This window comes from Galleria mellonella, unplaced genomic scaffold (assembly GCF_026898425.1).
Source record: "Galleria mellonella isolate WM207_F2 unplaced genomic scaffold, CSIRO_AGI_GalMel_v1 utg32, whole genome shotgun sequence".
Lineage (NCBI taxonomy): Eukaryota > Metazoa > Arthropoda > Insecta > Lepidoptera > Pyralidae > Galleria > Galleria mellonella.
In genome coordinates this window covers 3639491-3662964 of record NW_026442075.1, presented here as the reverse complement: position 1 = coordinate 3662964, position 23474 = coordinate 3639491, and the positions used below count along the sequence as shown (strand labels likewise).

The following is a 23474-nucleotide window of genomic DNA, read 5'->3' as shown; positions in this document are numbered from 1 at the left end:
GTCTTGCTTGAATTTGGATCATAACTTGTGTCTACTATTAAGCATGGGTATTATTTTTTAATGGGATGAAAATGTAATAGTAACAGCACCTATACTATTCATGTATACGGACTAACACCAGTGATTGTTGATAAATGATGATGAATTCGGGTTAGTTGATCCATTGGGATTAATTTATTAGGAATTAACCACAATTGTTTTTATGGGGGCCCATGCAGATTGACCTGATAAGCTAGCAAGCTGCTAGCAATAGGGCGTTTAAATCTCCATTAATAAAAATCCCTCTCCCTCTATGCACATGCTGCTACACATATTTCACCTCTAAACAAGGCATCCTCGTGAAGAACTGTGCTACCGGCCAGCTGTTTGTTGCTGGTATAATATAATAAAACAGACAAGTTTTAAATTGTGCTAGTTATATCTATTCCATACCATAATAAGTCATTAAGATAAAGCATTGGAATCAGTGAAATCTTTCTCCATAAGAAGAAGATATTAATTAGGTACTTTTATTATTAAACTTAATAGTCGAGGAATAGGCAGCAGTATCCCTCTTAAAACATCACCAAAACCTAACTGCAGTTGCCAACCCATCTGTCAAGTGTGGCAATGATTAGCAAATCCCCTTCCTGATAAGGGGAGGCCTATGTTCAGCAGTGGACAGTTAACAGCTGATATGATGATGATAATTATCAGAAGTGGTCATGTTAAATCTCAAGTGTTCATTTTTTAATGATTAGGTTGAAAATTAAAAAAAAATGTAATTAAAGAGAATTGTAATCTGTTTCTTATTAATAATGTTAAAACAATGTATAAAATCTAAGATCTCTTCACAAATCATCTCATGCATGAGGTTTTTAAAACAATTTTAAAAACAAATTACTTGTGTGAACCCTGGAAATATCTGATGTAATATAATCTGAGTCAAGAATAATAGTGAAATAAATTGTTCTACTCGAACATAAACAATTAACTAAAACTTGCATTCAGTTTGCTTTTATTGAATGCATGATTGTTTATGTTATTTATTTTAGATGTTAACTTCAACAGCTTACAAGTTTCAAGACAAAAATATAATAAAACACAAACCAATGCAAAAAAAGACAAATAGCTTCACACAATTTTTAATATTAGTGAAATCAATTCAACATGCAAGCTGTCAAATTAATGAAACAATTGACAGAATTTATATAAGCTACATAATTATACAAAATTCATTTAAAACCTATACCCAAACTTTGAAAACAACAAAAAATTCCTGTCACTCAGTAAAATTAACAACTGTTGTTAAAAGCCTTAAAATATAGTAATTGATCATTCTGTGTGATTAAAACAAAATCAACTTTTAATAAAACTAAATAAAAACGGCCACTTTGATTATATACATCCAATTCAATATTATAAAGGAATGTATAATAAATAAAGCTAGAGCAATATAACAAAATCCTGAAAAAGATTCTAAATAAAAAAAATTGCATCAAAACAGCTGTGAAAATAATACACTTCAGTAAATATGTTGTTACATTATGTGTTAACATTTTATTAGTAACAAAAACAATTTTCTAGATCACAGTTCAAATTACTATGAGGTTGGCTAAAGTAATGCTATTCTCGACTGTATAAAGCTGACTCATTTAAGTAACACTTAAGACCTACGTAAATATGGACAATTTTCCGTCATGGGATGCGAATAAAACTTGGCTTTATATAACCCATGTACTCGAACTTAAACAAGGAATGTACAATATATATATATATATATATAGTATGCAAGTTCACAGGTTACATTATGATCGGACTAATATTTTCGCCGACGATTGTTTCTCGTCGGACTTGAAAGTCCAAAGATGACAAACATAAAGGGAAATTTTATCCGACATACGAGTCCCTCGTCTGCGTAGACCAATAATATACATATGTTGCGTTACATGTACAGTGTAGTGCAACCAAATTAAACCATATTGCAAGCATAGAAGTATTCTATTTTGTTATAAAAACATGAACCAGTTATTGTAAATGTGTATACAAAAGTACCAATTACTTTATGAAAAATAATATATTGTTATTTTCACACATAACATATTAAGGCAAATATTTTGTATTTGTGATAAGATTTGTATTTCGTTATCATCATTAGGAACTGGTAATGGTCGCGTACAACAATGCCATTGAGACGTAATGTTTTGACCTAAAGTCTGGCAATATCTACATTTTCTATCAAAATAAAAGGACTTTTTCTTATTACTTTGAGTGATTATTTAAAAAAAAAATGTTTTAGGTAATCTTTAACTTTGAGATGATCTAAGTAAATTATCATAATTTAGCTCAATAATCGCTTTAATTCTCATCTCTTACGAATATAAACCATAAATCTTAAAGCTATCACTAAATCTTTGGTAACTATAGATTTCTTTTTACGTAACATATACAATGATGGCAAATAAACACATGGATATTATATAATTAGAATTTTTCGGAATGTGGAAACGACAAACGTTCATGATGAACGTAAAGAATCTTATTCATGTTGAACATTCCAGTACGCTATTTAAAATAGTTATTAATGATATTTTAGAAGTAAAATTGTTAATTTTAAAACACGTAATAATTTTGAGAGATAATACAGACATTGCCAGTCCTGCAGTATTAGCAAACATTGGATTATCAAGTTTTTATTGTAATTGTGTATTTTTCTAATTGAAATATATTTTTATGATAAATGTGAAATCTGTATACATACTATGCTGTTTAAATACGTAATATTTTATTATACAACGACTTCTCGATATACATATTAAATAATATTCGAGTGACATACATATGGCAATGCAGGGTTTAATAAATTACCAAATTCATACTCTTTTATGTATACAGATATATTTCTTATACATTTTTCAGCAAATAATTTACATTCGCTACTGAACTTACTTTTCGTATGTTTCATGATATTAACAAGTCCTACATCTAATTTCTCCAATATACAAATAATACCAAGTTAGATGTACAGAAAGGTAAGGAAACATAAATAACATATTATTATTAATGTATCACAAATTTTCAGATTGCTTCTTATATTAACCATACACATAAAATATTTTATACATACAAAAGTAAGTAAGCAATAATGACTATAAAAATACAACTGAGAAAAGAATTATGTATACATCACAGGTATAAGTTACATAGTGTCCGTATCTCGAATAACAGGGAACACGTGGCGACACGTAGTCGCTAAGCGCTATCAAAAATTAGTCTATATTCTGTTACTTTTATTATTGGCTACTTCTTTTTATATAATTAATGTAATTGTAATCATGCAAGAATAACATTAACAACATATTGAAGGAAACTTGATTACTCTTGTTTTGAAAACAATAAAAAGTAAAATTGCAATAGTTGAAAATATGAGTATAATTTGAATAAAGAACACATCTAATTATTTAACCACATACCTATCATATAAAGCACACGCCACAAGCACAAGAAATTATATACATATATCCTATTTAAAGATAGACACCCATAACATTGTCCAATGTGAAAATTCTTTATGATTACTATCACGTTTGTTAAAAATTAATTCCGAATCTTTAAATAAAAAGCTTGTTTACTAATAACGATTATTATAAGACCTTTGTAGACAAATAAAATATTTTCAGAATCTTCCACTTGAGAGTTTGTATTATATACCGAGTTTACAATCAAAGCCGTAATGATAATATCGTACCGTATCGTATATTGAAATCTTTCACTCATTTTGAAAAAGAAATCTATAATTTCTGCTGAACTCCGTCGCTCGTCTCACCATAAATAATAATCTCACAATAAAACATAGTACAAATTCCAGTCCCATGGAAGTCATTTACAAAAAGTCGAGCGTTATTTTATAGAAGGATGATTGACGGTTGCGAATATGTGTTTTTAGCAAAGAGGTGAAGTGAAGTAATTTACGAAATTTTTCGTGCTTCTGGCGTGCGCTTTAATAAATTACTTTACAGTATGTCGCTTTGCCACCAACTGTGTGTGGTAGCTTTGGCAGTATGTAATGTTATGGTGACTATGGAGTAGTTGTGAAGCGTCCACAGCTTTATATGCATTGGTTAATAATATTGGATTCCATAGTAATATCTCTCCACGTCGTCGTCGTCATCGTCCTCTTCCAGGAAAAGTTCATCATCTGAAATTATTATACAATATTATATATACATAATATAGCAGTAATAAAACCTTATGTCTTACAATAAACCGGCGATAACATCATAACATCGCTACGGTGCCCCGCGTTACGCGGAAATCTACCTTTCACCGGCTACTCATAGGCGAGCTGTAGGGTTTGCAATCCCGCATTCCGCGTTAATGCATTCCAACGATTTCCGCATGTCAATGAGACCTGCGGAATTACCGCAATTGTGCAGTAAATCCCGTGCCAGATATTTTTGAACGATTTAGTGAGAAGTACGTTAAGTAGATAGAAAAATACACCAGTGAAAAAAACTAAGGGATCAAAAAAAAAATCAAAATTTTCGCCGATTTTTGAAATGGCTATATCTTCGATAAAATAGTCGTATTGGAGTAAAAAAAAAGCAATTAGAAGCTTGAAGTTTCTAATTATTAGATCTTGCAAAAAAAAATTAAGTATCACATATCGCGCAATCTTAATGAATATTATGAAAAAAACAATCCGAATTTTTTCCATCTTGTTTTTAGTGTATGGACTGAAAAAAAAATTCCAACTTAACCACCTTATAGATTAGATAGGTTGTTCATTTAGCTTCAATTTCGGTTTTTTCTTTTATTTTTTGTCTCGATACGACCATTCGCTGAGCTATCGGACTTTGAATGAAAATTGATCATTTTCTCTTTGTTCATCGATATCTCAGAAACCAATGGTTGCACAAAAAATCGACTAAAGGGTATCAGAAACTTGAATGAATTCAAAAAAAAAATTAAGACCGTTATCGGTATAGACCGATACTTGAAATTTGCGCCAAAATTTAAAACTCAACCCAACACAATTAATATATTACACCTGACAGAGCACAAATTACATCCCTTTATAATATCACTAGATATATCCGCGAGACCGGAATAAGTACCAGAGGGAGACTTTGTACAAAAGTTGTTTCCTTGGGTACCTCTGTCCCATTCGTGTTTCAACCATGAAGCAGTTGTGTTTGTATGGCTGTGTTTCGGTTTGAAGGATAGGATATGGCGTGAATTTACAGGATACAGAGGAATAACACCTGAGTCCTCAGGAATGGCAACGCATGGGGGGTATCATGGGCGAATCAGTATACTCTGTTATGTCCATGGTACTGCTCATGTCTATAGGCGACGGTTACCACTTTCCATCAGGTGGGCCGTCAGCTTGTTTACCATTCTAAGTCGTATAAAAAAAAAGTAGCTTATATCCTGCTTTCAAAATCCTATTAATGTAATAAATGCAAAAGTTTGTAACAACGGATGAATGTTTGGTGCTCTTTCACACAAAAGCTACTGGAGGGATTTAAATGAAATTTGGTACACGGGTAGATTATTTCCTAACTTAGCACATAGGATAGTTCATATACGAGTATTTACTGGTTCATGCGGGTAAAGCCGTAGCATACAGCTAATACTATCTATTCCGACATCCTTTCCTAATTCCTTTATCCATTCGTAATAATATATTCCCATTAACTTATTAACAACTCCAATTCAAATTTTTGAGACTTGCGTTTAAATATTAAATGAAAAAATAATATGGCGGTCGCTAGTACCTGAGGTTGTGTTGCTCATACTCTAAGTGAAAAAAGACTAGAAAATCTATGGAAATTCGCGTGCCTTTTACATGCTAGTTGTGAATATAACCAGTGTTGGTGTGTGGAAAAGGAGTCAAAGCCATAGGGTGCACCCAAGGTCTTCAACTGCTCAGCAAGTTAACTCCTTTCTATATCCGTCAATGCATAGTCTTCTGCTGGATTCTAAGGATTCCTAATATGTTTTCTAAGCAGGTGAATAAAATCCCATAGCTTTCCTCTAAAGTTTATCGTCATAATCTACCACTATCTAAATTTCATAATGATTGATCGAGTCATATAGGCACTAAGAAGTAACAAACACACTTTCACATTTATAACATTAATAAGAATGTAGACAGATATAGAATGTTAAATACCTAGTTTGAACATCATACCTTGAAAAATATAATCATCGAAATCATCGTGTTCGAGAAGGTCATCTATTAGAGAATCGTCCGAACTGTCCTCTAATATACGATCAACGAAGTCTGGCCGAAAGTGAGGGTTGCAACGATTGTCTTGTGTATTGACAGTCAGCAAATTGTGTCCATTACATACCTGAAACAAATTATTACAACATTAATAACAACAATTTGTATCTACTTATGTGTTAATTTCGTGTCTAATAAAGTATATAAATAAATGCACGTTATTTTTTAATAACTTAAAATAATAATATTACCAGAGGGAGACTTTGTACAAAAGTCGATTGCTTGGGTACCTCTGTCCCATTCATATTTTAACCGTGAAGCAGCCGTGTTTGCATGGTTGTGTTTCGGTTTGAAGGGTGGGATATGGCGTGAATTTACTGGGTACAGAGGAATAATACCTGAGTCCTCAGGAATGGCAACACATGGGGGGTATCATGGGCGAAACAGTATACTCTGTTATGTCCATGGTACTGCTCATATCTATAGGCGACGGTTACCACTTTCCACCAGGTGGACCGTCAGCTTGTTTGCCATTCTAAGTAGCATAAAAAAAAACTCATTATTACATTTGTTTGATATTATTATTAATCACAATAATAAGTTAGCTTTACATCATTAATATAAACAAGATAATGTTGGCTCATGAACTAAAACAGAACTCATTAAATATATAACTATTAATAGTAAATTTAATCCCGGCTAAATTAAAATGGAACCCAATACGGGAATAATCTATCTCCCTCTATTGTCGATTTAAAAAAGAATTAACAAAATCGATCTATGAAAATATCACGTAAAAAACTGTTTTTCATGACATGAAATTACATTAGAACATTCACTTCCTCAAATTGCTTGTAAAGGAAAATACCTGTGGCTTTGCCATATAGGGAGAGAGATTGTGAATGAGAACAACATAAAAAATTGTACTTTCTTTTTTCACAAATGTCTATAAAAACAAAAAGCCATAAAAGTTTAAGTAACAGAGATAACTTTTACAACAAAAATAATGGAATCTTAAATTTTTTCTATTTACAAACAAAATTTGGTTTTCATTAAATTGCTTAAAGTTTACGATAGCTATTAAATACAGTATAATACTTATCATTTAATATTCAGTTTTGATACAAAAAAGAAACAAAAACTCACTTCGGGTTCTGATACAGCAGTACCGGCCAATCGCAACACTAGTTTCCTTGGCTTGGTTTCTAATGCTTCCACGGCAGCCTCGATTATGCTTTCGGAAATGTTATCGCAACCACAAACATCAATATCCTGAAAAGAATTAAGAGTTGTCTAGAAAAAAGAGAGAATTATTGTAAGAGGCGACTAAGCGAACTTAATGGTCGAGAAATGGGCAGCAACGCCCCACAAGTAACATAATTACAATTAATTAACTAACTTTAAATTCTTAATGCTATTTTGTTAGTCTTTGTCCAAATATTTTTTTTACATTAAACAAATATGGCGACCATTTTGATTAATTCTGACACCATATCCATATTTGAAGTGTATACGGATCCTTAGATATCGATTTTAAAGCAATCAGTTAAATAACAAAGAAAACAAAACGGTGGCAATTTTGATTAATTCTAACACCAGATTCATGTTTGAAATGTATATGGATCCTCAGATGTCGATTTTGCAAGCAATCAGTCAAAAAACAAAGAAAACTAATAAATGGCGGTTATTTTTATTAATTTGGACACTGGATCCACATTCAAAGTGTACATGGATCTTTAGATATTGGTTTTCAAAGCAATCGGTCAAATAAAGTCTGCATAATACTCAATAATATCTCTATATAGATAGATACCTACATATATATTATATTTACATTATATAAAAAAAATACAAATATAAATAAACAATTCTTATTGAAAATAAATACACTTCATTTCGGGAATTTTAATTCAATTGTAGGGATTTTTTTCGGATACTTGCAACACTAAAAATGGCGCGAATACTTTTAAAAGAAATTTGTGTTTTTATAATAAAATATACAATTTTATTATAAAAACACAAATTTCTTAATATTAGTGATTTCTTTATTATTTCTATTTTTATTTTATAATTTATGCTCATTTTTGTTGCGCAAAAACTAATTTTATATATTAAATGAATATAGATACATTGTGTGCGTAAGTATATAAAACACAATTAAAACAAAGACAGCTCATTTAACCATTACTTGAGCCGTTTTTATGAGTTGCGGCTCTATGTATTTTTTTTTTTATACAACTTAAAATGGCAAACAAGCTGACGGCCCACCTGATGGAAAATGGTAACGGTCGCCTATAGACATGAGCAGTAACATGGACATAACAGAGTATACTGTTTCGCGCATGACACCCCCCATGCGTTGCCATTTCTGAGGACTCGGATGTTATTCCTCTGTACCCTGTAAGTTCACTGCCATATCTGGCAGAAAAACATTTTGTTTCGTCACTATTATTACGTTTGTTGCACTCAGTCCAAACTTGTTTTTGATCTTGAATCCAATTGTGTTTTTCCATTTCATAAATTAAAGCATTGTTTAAAATTCATTCTTAAAAACCGAAACACAGTCATGCAAACACAACTGCTTCCCGGTGTATAGAAGGTGCGCATCGCGGCAGACAACAGGTTGTTACCTCGAGGAGGTGGCAGGCGGCGAGCGCGCGCGCGAAGGGCGCGGCGGAGAGCGCGGGGTTGCCGCGCGCGAGCAGCGCGCGCAGGCGCGGCAGGCGCGCGGCGGCCGCCAGCCCCGCGTCGCGCAGCCGCGCCAGGTACGACGCGTCCAGCCGCTCCAGCAGCGCGCACCCGCCGCACACCGCGCTCACGCCCTCGTCGCCCACGCCTGCGCCGCGCCGCACACATACATACATACAATATTTTATATGTACATACAATTTACAACATCTTGCATAATCCCTCCATTCCTTGTTATCTCCGCGAGCGTTATGAATATTTATATTCAACAGACAAACCACTTCGCCCTCAGACACGATTACTTCTAAAAACTCCACCACATCGTACTCAGGCTTTTGGGAATTCCTATGGAATAGTCTGCCATCCGAAATAAGGGAATCGACAAGTATAGGCATGTCTAAGCGTCGTCTAAGAAAGCATTACTTATCACTATGCTGACGTATTATGTATATGTGTTACATACGCATTATATATTTATATATGTTTATATGTGTATATGTATGTATGTATAAACAATTTGGTGGGAGGCACGACGAAAAATCACTTCGTATCACTATCACTAAATAGCATAAAACAAAGTGAATTCCCGTCTGTCTGTCCCTATGTATTTATTTATTTAAACTTTAATGCACAGTAAAATTCTATGTACATTTGGCGGACTTAATATCGGACGGTGTTCTCTACCAGTCAACCATTGGGCAAACTGAGAAGTACATAGACGGTGCATTTTTGAATAGAGAAAAAAAAGCAATATTTGATAAGTTCATATAATATAAACATACACATAATAAATAAATATATACATATAATAAATATATACATATAATAAATACATACATAAATAAATACATAAAATATTACTATATAAAACAATTACATAAAACAACTGCAATAGAAGAGCCAATAGTAATCTATGACTCAAACAGAGTAAACAGCAGGAGAAGCTTAAAGGAAAAGTGATTTTTCTAAGAAATAGGTGTGCAATTTGTGTTTAAAAGCTAGCTTGTTTAAGGTAGATCTTATATCAAGCGGGAGTGTGTTCCAGTGTATAATAGCTTAAACAGTGAAGGAATTGGAAATGAAGCCAATACGATGAGCAGGCATATGAAGAAAAAGATTCCTGCACGGACGAAGACAACGATTGGTAATGTCTCCGTGAAATTGAAATTTACACTTAAGGTAGTCGGGAGAATTAGGATTGAATAAAATAGAATGTAGAGTACACAATAAGCATGAAGTTCTACGCAGTCGGATAGGAAGCTACTTGAGCTGAGCGCAATAGGGAGAGATATGGTCATACGAAGATTAAAAATAAAACTTATGCTATTATTGAGAAGACGAGCCAATTTATTTAATAGGTCTTCATTCATGTCTGTGCAGCAGGCATCACCGTAATCAAATATGGGGAGAATAAGAGACTCTACCAGCAAGATTTAAGTGCTAATAGGGAGAAAATGTTTAAATCGGTAAAGATTACGCAGCGAGAACGTTATTTTACTGCTAATTTCGTTAACATGGTTCGACCAATTGAGACTACTATCAATTGTTAAGCCGAGATTTTTAACTTTGGAACAGAAAGGAATCGGGTTATTGTTGTAAATGATAGTAGACAGTATTAATACCATTTAATATTGTTTTTTCCAAGTAGACGAGAACTATCCAGAACCATGACTTGACATTTGGCAGGGTTAACCGTGATGCCGAAATCGCTCGCCCAGGTGAAAATATGGTGAAGACCGTCAATTAACTGATCAATAACATCGACGATTTTATCAACTTGGGTTTGCGAGTATAGTTGTAAATCATCCGCATACAAGTGGTAACAGCATTTGAGGTCTTTAGTTATCAAATTGATAAAAATTTACAAGACTAGTGGAGATAAAATACCGCCTTGAGGAACGCCAGATTCTATATCATACCAGTCGGAAAAAGAACGACCGACACGAACAGCTTGCTGACGTCCTCGAAGATAGGATGATAACCAATCAACAGCACGAGAGGAGATACCAAGATAAGAAATCATGGCTAATAAAATGTCATGATCAACAGTATTAAAAGTGTTAGAAAAATCGATCAAGACAAGAATAGTTAATTTGGAGTTCTCCATGCCCTCCCTTATATCTTCTGTGATTTTCAGAAGTGCTGTCGTAGTGCTGTGTCCTGGCCTAAAACCAGATTGAAATAAATTTTGAGAGTTGTTTATAGGCGATAGCTTCTAATATTTTAGAGAGGAAGGGCAGAATGGAGATAGGGCTAAAATTCTTTAGAAGTGTAGGAGATGATATTTTAGGAAGTGGTAAAACATAAGCATTAAGCCAGATAACAGGAAATGTACCAGAATGTAGAGAAAAGTTGATGATGTGAGTGATCAGAGGAAGTATGTGTTCGAGTATGAGAATAATCATGATTCTACTTACATCATCAGAACCAACACAGATTTGACAGAGGTGATTATGTTGTGGGTCTCCTCGTCTGTGATGGAAAAAAAGGGCAATGTTACTGTGGATGAATTAGGCCAAGAAGCAATTTTTAGGAGGGCTGTGTTCTTGGAGAAAGCATTTAATAAAGAAGAGGAAGCGAAGTGCCTATTAAGGTCGTTTAATGAAAAAGAAGAATTGAAGTCGCTGGTCTGTTTACCAAGACCAAGCGATTTAAGAAACTTCCAAGTATTGGCCGGTGAAGCGTTTAAAATATTGGAGTGGATATAACGGCGTTTAGCGGCCATTACCATGCGGTTACAACAATTGCGCGCCTTTTTATAAGTAGCCCAGTTCTCGTCAGAGCGATCCCTTTTAAACATCTTAAAACCATGATCCCGTTTTCTCATAGCCATGCGCACTCCATCAGTTATCAAAAGAGAAGGCGGTCTCTTAATTTTAACTTTGTATTAATTTTAACATCATAAATGCATGACCAATCAGTGGAAATGATATCATTCTGAAGTTCCCCGAGGTCGACCGAAAATAGCGTCAGTATTCTGAGTAGAAAATAAGTTGATGTTGTGATATGCTTTGAGCATTGACATGACAGATATTAAGACAGTTGGAGAACCGTTTGAACTCAGTGTTTAAACTTGTCGTAGAAAGCAACGAGTCGTCTAGAGATGAGTTCAACGATTGAAACAGATTGCTTGAGTCATAGGCTTCTGCATAAAATAATAAATATTACAGTACATAAATAATAATAATAAATATAGATAAAATCTGAATAAAAATATTAAAATATATTATGAATATTTGAGATGAAGTTTATATATGTTATAATTATTCACGCACTCTGCGTTTCCCACCGGCCGACCGTTCACAATCAATTCTATATATTAATAATAAGTTAAGAATAATAAATCCTTAACTGGAAATCGTAATAAATTGTAATAACATTCAAAATCTATGACTAAATATAAAAAAGTTAAATGAAAAAAAGAAAAAAAAATACCCACTGACAATATATAATAATGAAAAAAAAAAAAAAAATACAAATTTAAAGTCAGAATCGATTGGCAAAAAATTCGCATCACTACGAAAAGTAATAGCACAGTAAATCAATGCAAACCAGTTCAATGGCTTCAAAAATATTACATTGCAAATAAAATTAGTCAAAAATTATTGGTTATAGATATTATTAAAGTCTTTTTAGAAGAATATTAAAGGAAATTAATCTACAATAATTGTTAATCATTGTTATGACAGTTCTAGGTGATTGCACAAATTCACCCCACAAGCAGTGATTATGAGGATAGTGTCAACTCCTGAATGGCGTAGTTAGTTAATTAGTGACAGTTCTATACTAGCAAAACGATATTTAAGATAACAATAAGTGTTATCTTAAATATCGTTTTGTCAGTCCGAACAATTCCTCAGAACTCACTCCCCATGATAAATTCGGTAGAAGATGCACAGAATATACAATATTAATACAATAATGTATAGAACTCGAAAGGACAAGAGGTTATTTACACTTACATCTTCCTACCCTTATCCCAATCATTGGGGGTCGGCGTAATATGATTTTATCCATATTACAAAAAGATTTGGTTTATAGTTTTACGACTGGCCACTTGCCTGACATCAACCCTCTTTGGGAATGCATTTGTTGGTGGTTTCCGCCACCTACGGTATGGAGGAAAGGATTGAGGAAAAGAGGAAGGGAACGTTGGAAATGCGTAAAGGAAATTAGTAAATGAGAGGAATAAGGGACTTATGTGGGAAAGGAAATGGGGGGACACTGTAGTTGTGGAAAGGACTGGGACACTGCAGCGGCTCGGGAGGCCGAGGTCGCATACCCGTATGCCCTTATTCTAGAATCGGACAGATTTCTAGAGAAGAACACCCCTGACACTTATTATATTAATATATTATATTCAAAAATAAAAAATAACAAGGAACCTTATACTATTACTATCAGGAATAATTTACTTATACTAAATTAAAACTGACCTGGATAAGGAAAACTCTTCCTTGAATTGCAGCTAGAGATGTCCAATGATATTAGTTTGCGGCATGATTGCGCAACTTGCTTCAACACAGCATTAGTAATGTATATGTTCCTGCTAAAGTTTAAACTCTTCACTTCCTTTAGATTCGAAATCGCTTCGGAGAAATCGTCATTGAGTTGAGGCGTGAGACACACGTCTACTGAGGAATATTCGCATAGAGACAACTCTTCTAGCTGTGACAACTTGCGCAGTATGCACGGTACTTTCCTCCACAATGTAACTGGACAAGCGTCCAGCTTGAGCGTGGTCAGGTTCGGCAAGGAGTCGATGGCGGCTATGAGAAGTGTGCTCTGCAGGCTGTAGCAATTGTAGAACGCGAGAGAGGTCAGCTTCAATGGGTTCAGACCGGTGAGAAAGAGACCAGTTACGTGTGTGTTGTTGGCAACTGTCAAATGTTCGATACTCGAGTTGTCCTTCACTAGATGCACTAAACTCGAATCTGTAAGCTGACAACACCAAATATCCCTTTAAACTATGAAACACAGCATTATTAACATAAGTAATTATAATTCCAATAACTTATTTATTCTATTCTGAATATGTATTTTAGAAACAATTATGAACAAAAAAATGGGGACCATATTTATTATTAATTATTTATTACTAGCTTATGCCCGTAACGCATCGTACGCGTCGATTTTAGAAGTAGGTAACTACTCCAAGATAAAACATAAATCACATTTTAAATTAAACCTTCAAAAACACAACTGCGAAATCTGCATTCAATTTGATGCAGTAGTAGTAATAAAAAAAAATGTTTCTATAAATTTTATTAATCTCTCATATTAAATTCTTATCTCCTATGTACAGACATAATATATTATAATTACAATTTTATTATATGAGTAAGACAATCGTTATATAAAGTTGATTGAGGTATTTTTATCATATCTTTAGACGAAGGTTACTATATGTATTCCATCAAGTAGTAGATAAGTCATTTACCACTATCACTTGTATATAAAAGGCATTGGAAAGAGAAAATAATTTGAAAGGAAATATTTGAAACAATAAACTAACATCCTATTTTTATTTATAAAGGAGAATACTACTTTTTTTTTGTGAGTGACGCATGGACAGTCTTCTTTTCATTAATATTTTATTTATTAATAGGGAGACTTTGTACAAAAGTCGATTGCTTGGGTACCTTTGTCCCATTCGTGTTTCAACCGTGAAGCAGTTGTGTTTGCATGGTTGTGTTTCGGTTTGAAAGGTGGTATATGGCGCGAATTTACTGGGTACAGAGGAATAACACCTGAGTCCTCAGGAATGGCAACGCATGGGGGGTATCATGGGCGAAACAGTATACTGTGTTATGTCCATGGTACTGCTCATGTCTATAGGCGACGGTCACCACTTTCCATCAGGTGGGCTGTCAGCTTGTTTGCCATTCTATGTCGTAAAAAAAAAATTTGAGGCGTTAACTGTACACTGTTATACATAAGCCGTCCCCATAAGGGAAGTTTTGCCAGTAAATGCCATGCTTTGCAGGCAAGTTGGCAACTGCAGTTAGGCTTTTAAAGATGTTTTAAAAGGGACGCTGCTGCCATCCCTCGCCCTCCCTTAGTCGCCTCTTACGACACCCACGGGAAAGGAAGAGGTGGCCCATTCTATGCTGGAGTACACACGGTACACAGTCTTCTTACAAGGAATTAATTTTTCTTTTTTTTTCATACAACTTAGAATGGCAAACAAGCTGATGGCCCACCTGATGGAAAGTGGTAACCGTCGCCTATAGAGATGAGCAGTATCATGGACAGAGTATACTGTTTCGCCCATGATAACCCCCATGCATTGCCATTCCTGAGGACTCAGGTGTTATTCCTCTGTATCCTGTAAATTCACGCCATATCCCACCCTTTAAACCGAAACACAGCCATGCAAACACAACTGCTTTACGGTTGAAACATGAATCTTTTCTTAAATCAAATCAATATAAAACAAAAGACAGAGAACTATTAATGTTCTTAATTAATTTATCATACCTTATTGCATGATATGAAGGCAAGAGTTTTCAACCGCTTGCATCCATAAACAAGTGGATTCCAATTCTTTGTGTGCATTCCAACAACCTGAAAAAAGATAACAATATTAAATAGACATAACAATCCTTGCTAAAATTATTAACGTGAAAGTGAATTTGTTTGTTTGTTAACTTTTAGCGTTATAACGGCTTAACCAATCACAAATTTTATGTACATAAAGGAGACATATGAACAAACAAAAATAACTGCATACTCTGCTAACAAGCTTTTCTGACTGTAATCTGGGTTGAGTCTTCAGAAGTTCATTGCCTAGTTCCCTAACACAGATGTGTCCTGTGTTAACTAGGCAACAACAAATAACACATTATGGGGACCTAGGCAGATATCCTAGCTTGAGGTTCAGGCAATTGGTGTGATTATTAATCATAGGACAATTATGACTATAAAAAAATATCAATATAGGAGGTACCTTGAGTTCCTCGAGGTCGGGACAGAACTTGCCGATGGCGTGCGCGGTGCGGTCGTTGAGCGCGGACCAGGGGTGGTCGACGTGCAGCCGCACCAGCGTCAGCCGCGCCAGCACGTGCCGCAGCACCGCCGTCGTCAGCCGCACCGGCACGTATTGCCACCACGACGTCTTGAACGTGCGAATAGCTGCTCACCGCGAAAGGGAAAGATATTTTTAGTAGTGAGATCTATCGGCCTTTTTTCTAGCGAGATACACTATCGGGTCAAGCGCCACGCGGACTTCCCGGGAAACTATAGTGGGTAATTCTCAGAGAATTCATGACGATGCGCTGACAGATCAGACCTCATCCTCGTCTATCATCCCTAACTGGTGTCACGTGGGGGGAAAGGGATTATTAGTAATGGAGACTGAGAATACCATTGCTAGCAATATACCCAACCAGGTCGACCTCCTCGCGGCTCCCCCTGGAAACTATCATAGTTAATTCCTGATCAATTCACCACGATGGGCTAACTGGCCTGTTTTCATTTTCATCTATCACCCTTCACTGGGTAACCGCCAGCGTAACCCGTTAGCGCAGGCGGGGTTATCATTCCATTTTCACCCATCAAAAAAAAAACTGGTGTCATGCCAGCGTATACCGATTTCGCAGGCGGGGTTACCATTGTATTTCCAGTCATTAAAAAAAAAAACATACCACTCACAACCAATTAAAAACATTTCACAATTACATATTTGTGGTTCCGTATTAATAATCATTCGTCATACTCATACACAAGTACTGCTTGTTACGAGTAGTACTAGGCTGCTCGAGTTTATTACATTTAACTGACCGTAAAATTGTACTTTAATTAATACATAATATAAGTAAACACTATAACATTGATTGTCATTCATTAAACTTTGTAAATGAATTTAAATAACTCAGTGCTGATTATACTTTGTAATTTGCCTGTTGAGTTTGAAAAATTTAAAAAGTGACAATTTAAAAAAGCTTGATATTTTATTCGATTTTGGCCTAATTGGGGGACTGGCTAAATTTCGAATCGAAATTCTTACTTGACACTTTAATTGAAATAAGTTTAGAGGATTAGCAAAATCGCATTACGGTTACTCTTTTCGAACGGTAAAAAAGACAGTTTGTGACAAAAAAAAAAGCTTTCAACGAAAGTAGAAACAATGTATCAAGTTTTTATATAGATTGAGCTACGAGAGCGATGAGCAAAAAATGACACAAGTTGCGTCGTCTTTATCCATCTATATTGTCTTACAACACAAACAATACATGAGGTAAGAACGCGCAAAAAGCAGGCCCGTGTAATGTAGATAACGTATTGTTCAAATACAAATCATTAATTGCACATATCACATAATAAATTTTGAATCATAAAAACAATTAGAATAGAGATAAACTCACTTTGTAAATATTCGTGCACCATTTCTTGCCACCGCTTACTAACTCTCTCTGATCTGATAAGATCTCTTATTGGTACATATGTCATTATGTGATTTAAGCAGTCTCTGTTCAATATGTCCAGTATAGTATAGCAGGGTTCATTTTCAGACTCTTCCTTTCCATTCTGAGTTGAACCCTGTTCACTCTGAAAATAAAAAAAAAACATACAGATATTAATAACATACGAAAGTCGTATTCCAATAATTATTGTGTTAATGAAAAATTTCGATGCAAGCAAGATTTGACCCAGCAATTTCTATTCCATGCCGAAACCAGTTGATAAGCAAAGGCCATAAAACTGAATTTATCACTACAGTAGACTAAGTAAAACAAAGGAACTCACAGTTGTGGGATCTGTTTCTGAACTGGCTGCATTAGCATTATCTGTTGAAGATTCTGGACAATCTGAAACAAAATTGTTGTTTTCAAATAAACTTTCAGTTTTCAACCGATGTAAAAAAAAGTAGTACGCCAATTTTAAACAGAATTCTTTTTTATTTAAAAGTAGTCAAAAATCATCATTAAAAAAAACATATGCTATGTTACTTCATTCATACGTAAAGAAAGTCATATGAATCAATGTTTTAAATTATGACAGTTTTAGGATATAGGTACCTGTGTGAGGATAATTGAAACTGAACAGTTATTCACCTTTATATGGAATTGTGAATCTTGGTTTTTGTACATTAATATATGTACAACCTGTGGCTCTAGAGTCTGCTTACCTCGTAAAAGACCGTGTATCGGAATAATCAGATATATAAAAGTCGATTTTCTTAAAAAAAATTATAAGTCATATTCAACTTAGTCATTTAGGCCAAGCATTGATTAATCTTATTCATTTATCTTTTTTATTAAAAGAAAATGATAAACAAGATGTTGCATATTTAGTAATATATAGTCAAACTGATAATATTTAAGAAATAGTTCATAATAAAATCAATTGCAGAACTGAATTTACCTTCCTGTTCAATACTATTATTGCTATCTGCTTCATAGTAGCGACGATCAGAGCGTGGCCTCCAGCGCACTTTGCCATCTGAATCCTCAGCAGGCTGATGCCAACTGTCTGCAGGGTATGTTCTAAGGTTGCGTCCACGGAGCATTTTCTCATGACTAGGTGCTTGTAAAGCTCTACAAATAATAATTAAAATACATTGTTATTACACACATACATAATGGAAGACAATTATCCATTAAGCAGTGTAGGCAACTGCTTAGGACCCCCTCAATCACTAGACAGCAAGTGCTAGACCAGTGGGAGACTTTATACATATATATATATATACTATGTTATGTCCATGGTACTGCTTACGTCTATAGATAATGGTTACCACTTTCCATCAGGTGGGCCATCAGCTTGTGTGTCATTCTAAATTGCATAAAAAAAATCTTACAATATTTTTTCTTTGAGAAAATTTTATATCTACCAAACTCCAATGAAAATATGATTTCCATGTTTGTTTTTTTTTTATCATGTTTCAGTATACATTTCAATTTATTTTATAGAATAATATTATATCAGCTTTTTTTTTGTGAGTGAGACATGCTTAGGTCTGCAAGATGGTCAATCCAACCCTGTAGTAAGCAAATGACAAGTGAATCCATAAAATCATTATTGCAAGTCCATGACATAAAATGAGATAGCAATATCTGGAGTCTTTCTCATATGAACATTCACTAAAACTATTCTGTTGATGGAGTCATTTGTCACTTGTTAAGGGGCCTTTTTACAGTTTCTATAAAAATGTTTCTTTTTTCATTAATTAACTTATTTATTTATTCATCAATACATGTACATGTACAAGGCAGACATTCTATATATTGGGGAATATATTATCACAAAAAAGTATGTGTAATAGAATAGAATAGAAATCATTTATTCAAATAAACTTACATTGAAGCACTTTTGAAAAGTCATTACATTTTTTTTAATTTACCGCTCGTTCGGAAAGCTGTCTCATCACAAGAAGAACGAGCAAGAAACTTGCGTGATGCTCTTTTAAATAATTTTATTATTATTTTACATTTTTAAGTTTAATTGTGTGAATACAAACCACCAATTAGCACTAATTCAATTAAATACTCAAAAAGAAAAAAAAATTGAATACATAACCAACTGGTTAAACAATTAATAAGAGGAAATCAGTCATAGTGATTAGAGCAGACCAGTCCCTACAAGCAGCACCCGTTCACGAGTATGACGGATGAGCCAGCCATCACTGCGCTCGACCATATTTTAGGGAGCCCAATGACCCGGCCCACCACGCCGCCACAAGTCTGGACATTTTAGTGAGCATGACTACTCAAAACACTAGACCACGTCAAAGCTACTCACAATTGCCATCTGATAGTTATAGTATTCACATTTTACATAAGAATGCATGCGGCAATTAATACAAAAAACCGCTACGCTTTCATATTTCTAAAATTAATCAATTAAATCAAGAAAGCAATGAGAAAATAAAATTATAACGTTGTATGCTAATAAACTAATTATTTACTTGATATGTTGTCATCTATGAATTCGTCTATCCTGTAATAGGCTTTCTTACATAAAAATTGTTTAATATAAGATTTGAATTGCCTCTCTGTCAGATTTAATGCAGATTCCGGCAGTTTATTATAAAATCTTATGCAATTACCATAGAATGAATTACTGATTTTGTGCAGACGGCATTTAGGTAAAATAAGCTTATTTATATTGCGTAAGTTTCTACTTGTACAGTCTTTGAGTTTTTTAAAACTCGCTAAGTTCTTCCGTGTATACATAATATTTTCATAAATGTATTGTGAAGTAACTGTGAGGATATTTGAGTCTTTAAAGCACTGACGTAATGACTCTCTTGAACCCATACCATAAATAGAACGTATGGCTCTCTTTTGTAAAACAAATATAGTATTTATATCGGCTGCTTTACCCCACAGCAGTATGCCATAAGACATTATGCTATGGAAATAACTAAAATATACAAGTTTAGCCGTCGCCACGTCTGTTAATTGCCTAATTCTTCTAATTGCATATGCAGCAGAACTGAGTCTACTGGCCAATTTTGAAATATGGGGCCCCCATTGTAATTTCGAGTCCACTGTTATACCTAAAAAAACTGTATCATTAACAAAATTTACTATTTCGTCATTAAGCAATAACTGTGTATTTATTAGTCTTACATTAGGAAGTGTAAATTTTATACACTTTGTTTTGCTGGAATTTAATAATAGGTTATTACATGTAAACCAATTTAATATTGCAGACATAGCACAATTTACATCGTCTAATTGATTACTTTGACGTCCAATTTTAAACACTAACGAAGTATCATCCGCAAACAGCACTATATCTGCAATTTTCTCTACCATAAAGGGAAGGTCATTTATGTAGATTAAAAAGAGAAAGGGGCCTAAGATTGACCCTTGTGGAACGCCCATCTTAATATTAGCTCCCTTAGATTTTACACCGTCAATATCTACAGTTTGAACCCTATCCTCTAAATAAGTTCTCATTAATTTTAGATCATTATCTCTTATACCATAATGTTCGAGCTTGTACAAAAGCGTTTTATGATCCACACAATCAAATGCCTTTGATAGGTCACAAAAAACTCCGAGTGCATCCTGTGACCTCTCCCAAGATTCGAAAATATGTGTCATTAGCGCAACACCTGCGTCAGTGGTAGACTTGCCGGCGGTGAAACCATATTGCTGACTGTGAAGCAGTCCGTTAACCCTGAAGTGATGTAACATTTGATTTAACATTATCTTTTCAAACACCTTACTTAGAACTGGCAAAATAGATATAGGTCTATAGTTCCCTGGCTCAAATTTATCTCCTGATTTAAATAGTGGGATTAATTTGCTAAATTTCATTAAATGTGGAAAAACGCCATTATCAATACATTTATTAAAAATAGTGGCTAGATATGGAGCAACAATATCTATGAAAGAACTAACTACTTTTACAGACATGCCCCAAAGGTCTTCCGTATTTTTTAAATTTAGCTGTTTGAATATTTTTATGATATGAAAGGGGCTAACATGTGAAAATTTAAATCTTAAAGAACAACAACCGATATTAGTCTCTAGTAATTTTTTTGCTCGAGATTGAGATGAGTCCAGAGAAGATGTAATATCAATCGGAATATTAGCAAAAAAATCTTCAAAAATATTAACTACATCTTTTGTTGTTGTTATTAATTTATTATCATAATTTAATGTAAATTGATTACAGGCTATTTTAGATCTTCCAGTTTCTTTATTTATAATGCTCCAGATGGTTTTAATTTTGTCAGAAGACTGCTTAATTTGTTTATTAAAATAATTAGACTTAGCCATAATACAAACTTTTTTAAAAATTTTAGAATAATTTTTTACATAAGTGGTGAATTTGTCATCAAATCGATATTTTTTTTGATCGTATAAATCAAACAAAATATTTCTACTTTTAAGTATTCCTACTGTTGCCCATTCCGTGAATTTAGATTTAACATGAACTTCTTTTTTCTTGAAAAATTGTTCATATTCTCCGGATAAAATATTAATTAGCTTGGTGTAAAGATAATCAGGATTATTACTAGATTGTAACAGCAAATCCAATTTATTTTTAATCGCGCTTTTGTATTTATTAATATTGTAAACGTTTATTTGTCTTTTTGATTTTTTATTATTGTTGACTTTATTGATTTGACTGCTAAACTTAACAACTTGACCACAGTGATCTGAAGGAAGTTTATTTATTATGAATTTTTCTGTATACTCGCAGTTACAAAAAACATTGTCAAGACAAGTAGCAGACGTGGCAGTTACACGAGTGGGTTCATGAAAGACATGACATAAATCAAATGACTGAAATAAACTAATAATTTTTGTACATGTGGGTGTGTTACAAAGAATATCAACGTTAAAATCTCCACATACAATAATTTTTTTAATACTATTAAATACTTTTTTTAAAATATCCTCCATCACCCCTTCAAAAACATTGTAATCACTATTAGGAGGCCTGTACACACATATAAGGATATAATTTTCTAGTTCTATACAAGATAATTCTATACAACACTCAATAGAAAGTCTAACAATGTCAGCACGTTCCTTTACTTTAATATTATTTCTTGCAATTATCATAGACCCGCCTCTGTTAACTGACTTTCTATTGAAGCAGCTAATTATTCCTATAAACAAAAAATCTTTTTATGGGATGATATAGTATATAGTAAATAGGTATGGCAGTTCTTGCAAGACCAGGAGCCTTATTCACACACTAAAGATTTGGGGTCACAGTATCTGAAAATTCATACCATTTTCGACTACTGCTCTTATTATGTACAATTACTGTTAATAAAAAAATAATTTTAGTATTAAGTACATATTAATAATCTTACTTATGTGCATCCTCAGGATTACTGAATGTAACAAAAGCATATGTTGGTGTTGAAAGTCGATTTAACCCCTTATCACCCATCCGCAACCAGCAACTCTTAATGAAGCCATATGGTGCAAACACACCAAATAGTTCTGTACGAGTTGTCTGCAACAAGAGTTGTAATATTCAAAGATAAATTTATGTGAGTATTTAGCATAATATTTTAAATAATTTTCAAACATAGTACCTACCTTTGGAGGCAGATTAGTGACATATAATTTTCTGATAGGTATACCATCTTCTGTGTGGGTAGGAATATTTCTAAAACCATACGGCAAAATCTCGATATCACCAATCCCATCTGGAAAAACGCAGTACGTAAAATAAATGTAGGGTACCTGCACCGTTATACAAATAGGCTACGAAAAAATTAATTGTTGTATATCAAAATTTATATTACAAGTTATTTTAAAAATGTTCTATTTTAAATATCGAACTTGCTGAAATAATAATGTACAAAAAGAATACATACAGACTTCCCGACGAATGACCTGAAATATTTCGGGATTAAAAAATCTCTCTTCTTCACCGTCGAAGAGTGACATGATGTAAACGCTTTATTGCACAAAATAGATACCACCCTCAATTATATTAGTAAAAACATTCATAGAATTAATTATTAGACAAACGGATACAGAAAATTTCGAGTAAATAGTCAAAATAAAAACAGAAACAGAATAACGTAAATACAATCAACATATAACAGTCGTGTTATTTTTTTAAGCTCTGTCCGTGTTGCCAGATGCTA

General features: G+C 33.8%; 2 protein-coding genes across 2 annotated transcripts; both read right to left on the bottom strand.

Annotated features, from left to right (window-relative positions):
* Positions 1-761: 761 nt before the first annotated feature.
* On the bottom strand, positions 762-23474 carry LOC113510691 (uncharacterized). Its single transcript, XM_026894193.3, has 13 exons — positions 23199-23474; positions 22918-23027; positions 22686-22831; positions 18266-18438; positions 17648-17709; positions 17266-17449; positions 15849-16033; positions 15380-15466; positions 13336-13840; positions 8842-9047; positions 7358-7483; positions 6176-6338; positions 762-4177 (listed from the first exon to the last, which is right to left on the bottom strand). The coding sequence occupies exons 1-13, from the start codon at positions 23269-23271 to the stop codon at positions 4101-4103; spliced, it is 2097 nt and encodes a 698-aa protein (XP_026749994.2). The 5' UTR covers positions 23272-23474; the 3' UTR covers positions 762-4100.
* LOC128200988 (uncharacterized) lies at positions 18525-22637 on the bottom strand. The gene is made up of 2 exons (XM_052896401.1): positions 20835-22637; positions 18525-20402 (listed from the first exon to the last, which is right to left on the bottom strand). Exons 1-2 carry the CDS (start codon positions 22426-22428, stop codon positions 19801-19803), a joined length of 2196 nt encoding a protein of 731 aa, XP_052752361.1. The 5' UTR covers positions 22429-22637; the 3' UTR covers positions 18525-19800.

Bases quoted from the DNA above. Each gene is read 5' to 3' on its own strand.
- LOC128200988 (XM_052896401.1), bottom strand. From the start codon at position 22,428: ATGATAATTGCAAGAAATAATATTAAAGTAAAGGAACGTGCTGACATT. The intron at 20,403-20,834 runs GTATAAGAGATA...CAGTTTTTTTAG, and splicing joins GTACAAGCTCGAACATTATG to GTATAACAGTGGACTCGAAA.
- LOC113510691 (XM_026894193.3), bottom strand. From the start codon at position 23,271: ATGTCACTCTTCGACGGTGAAGAAGAGAGATTTTTTAATCCCGAAATA. The intron at 16,034-17,265 runs GTGAGTTTATCT...CGCGGTGAGCAG, and splicing joins GGTGCACGAATATTTACAAA to CTATTCGCACGTTCAAGACG. The intron at 15,467-15,848 runs GTACCTCCTATA...ATCTTTTTTCAG, and splicing joins CCGACCTCGAGGAACTCAAG to GTTGTTGGAATGCACACAAA.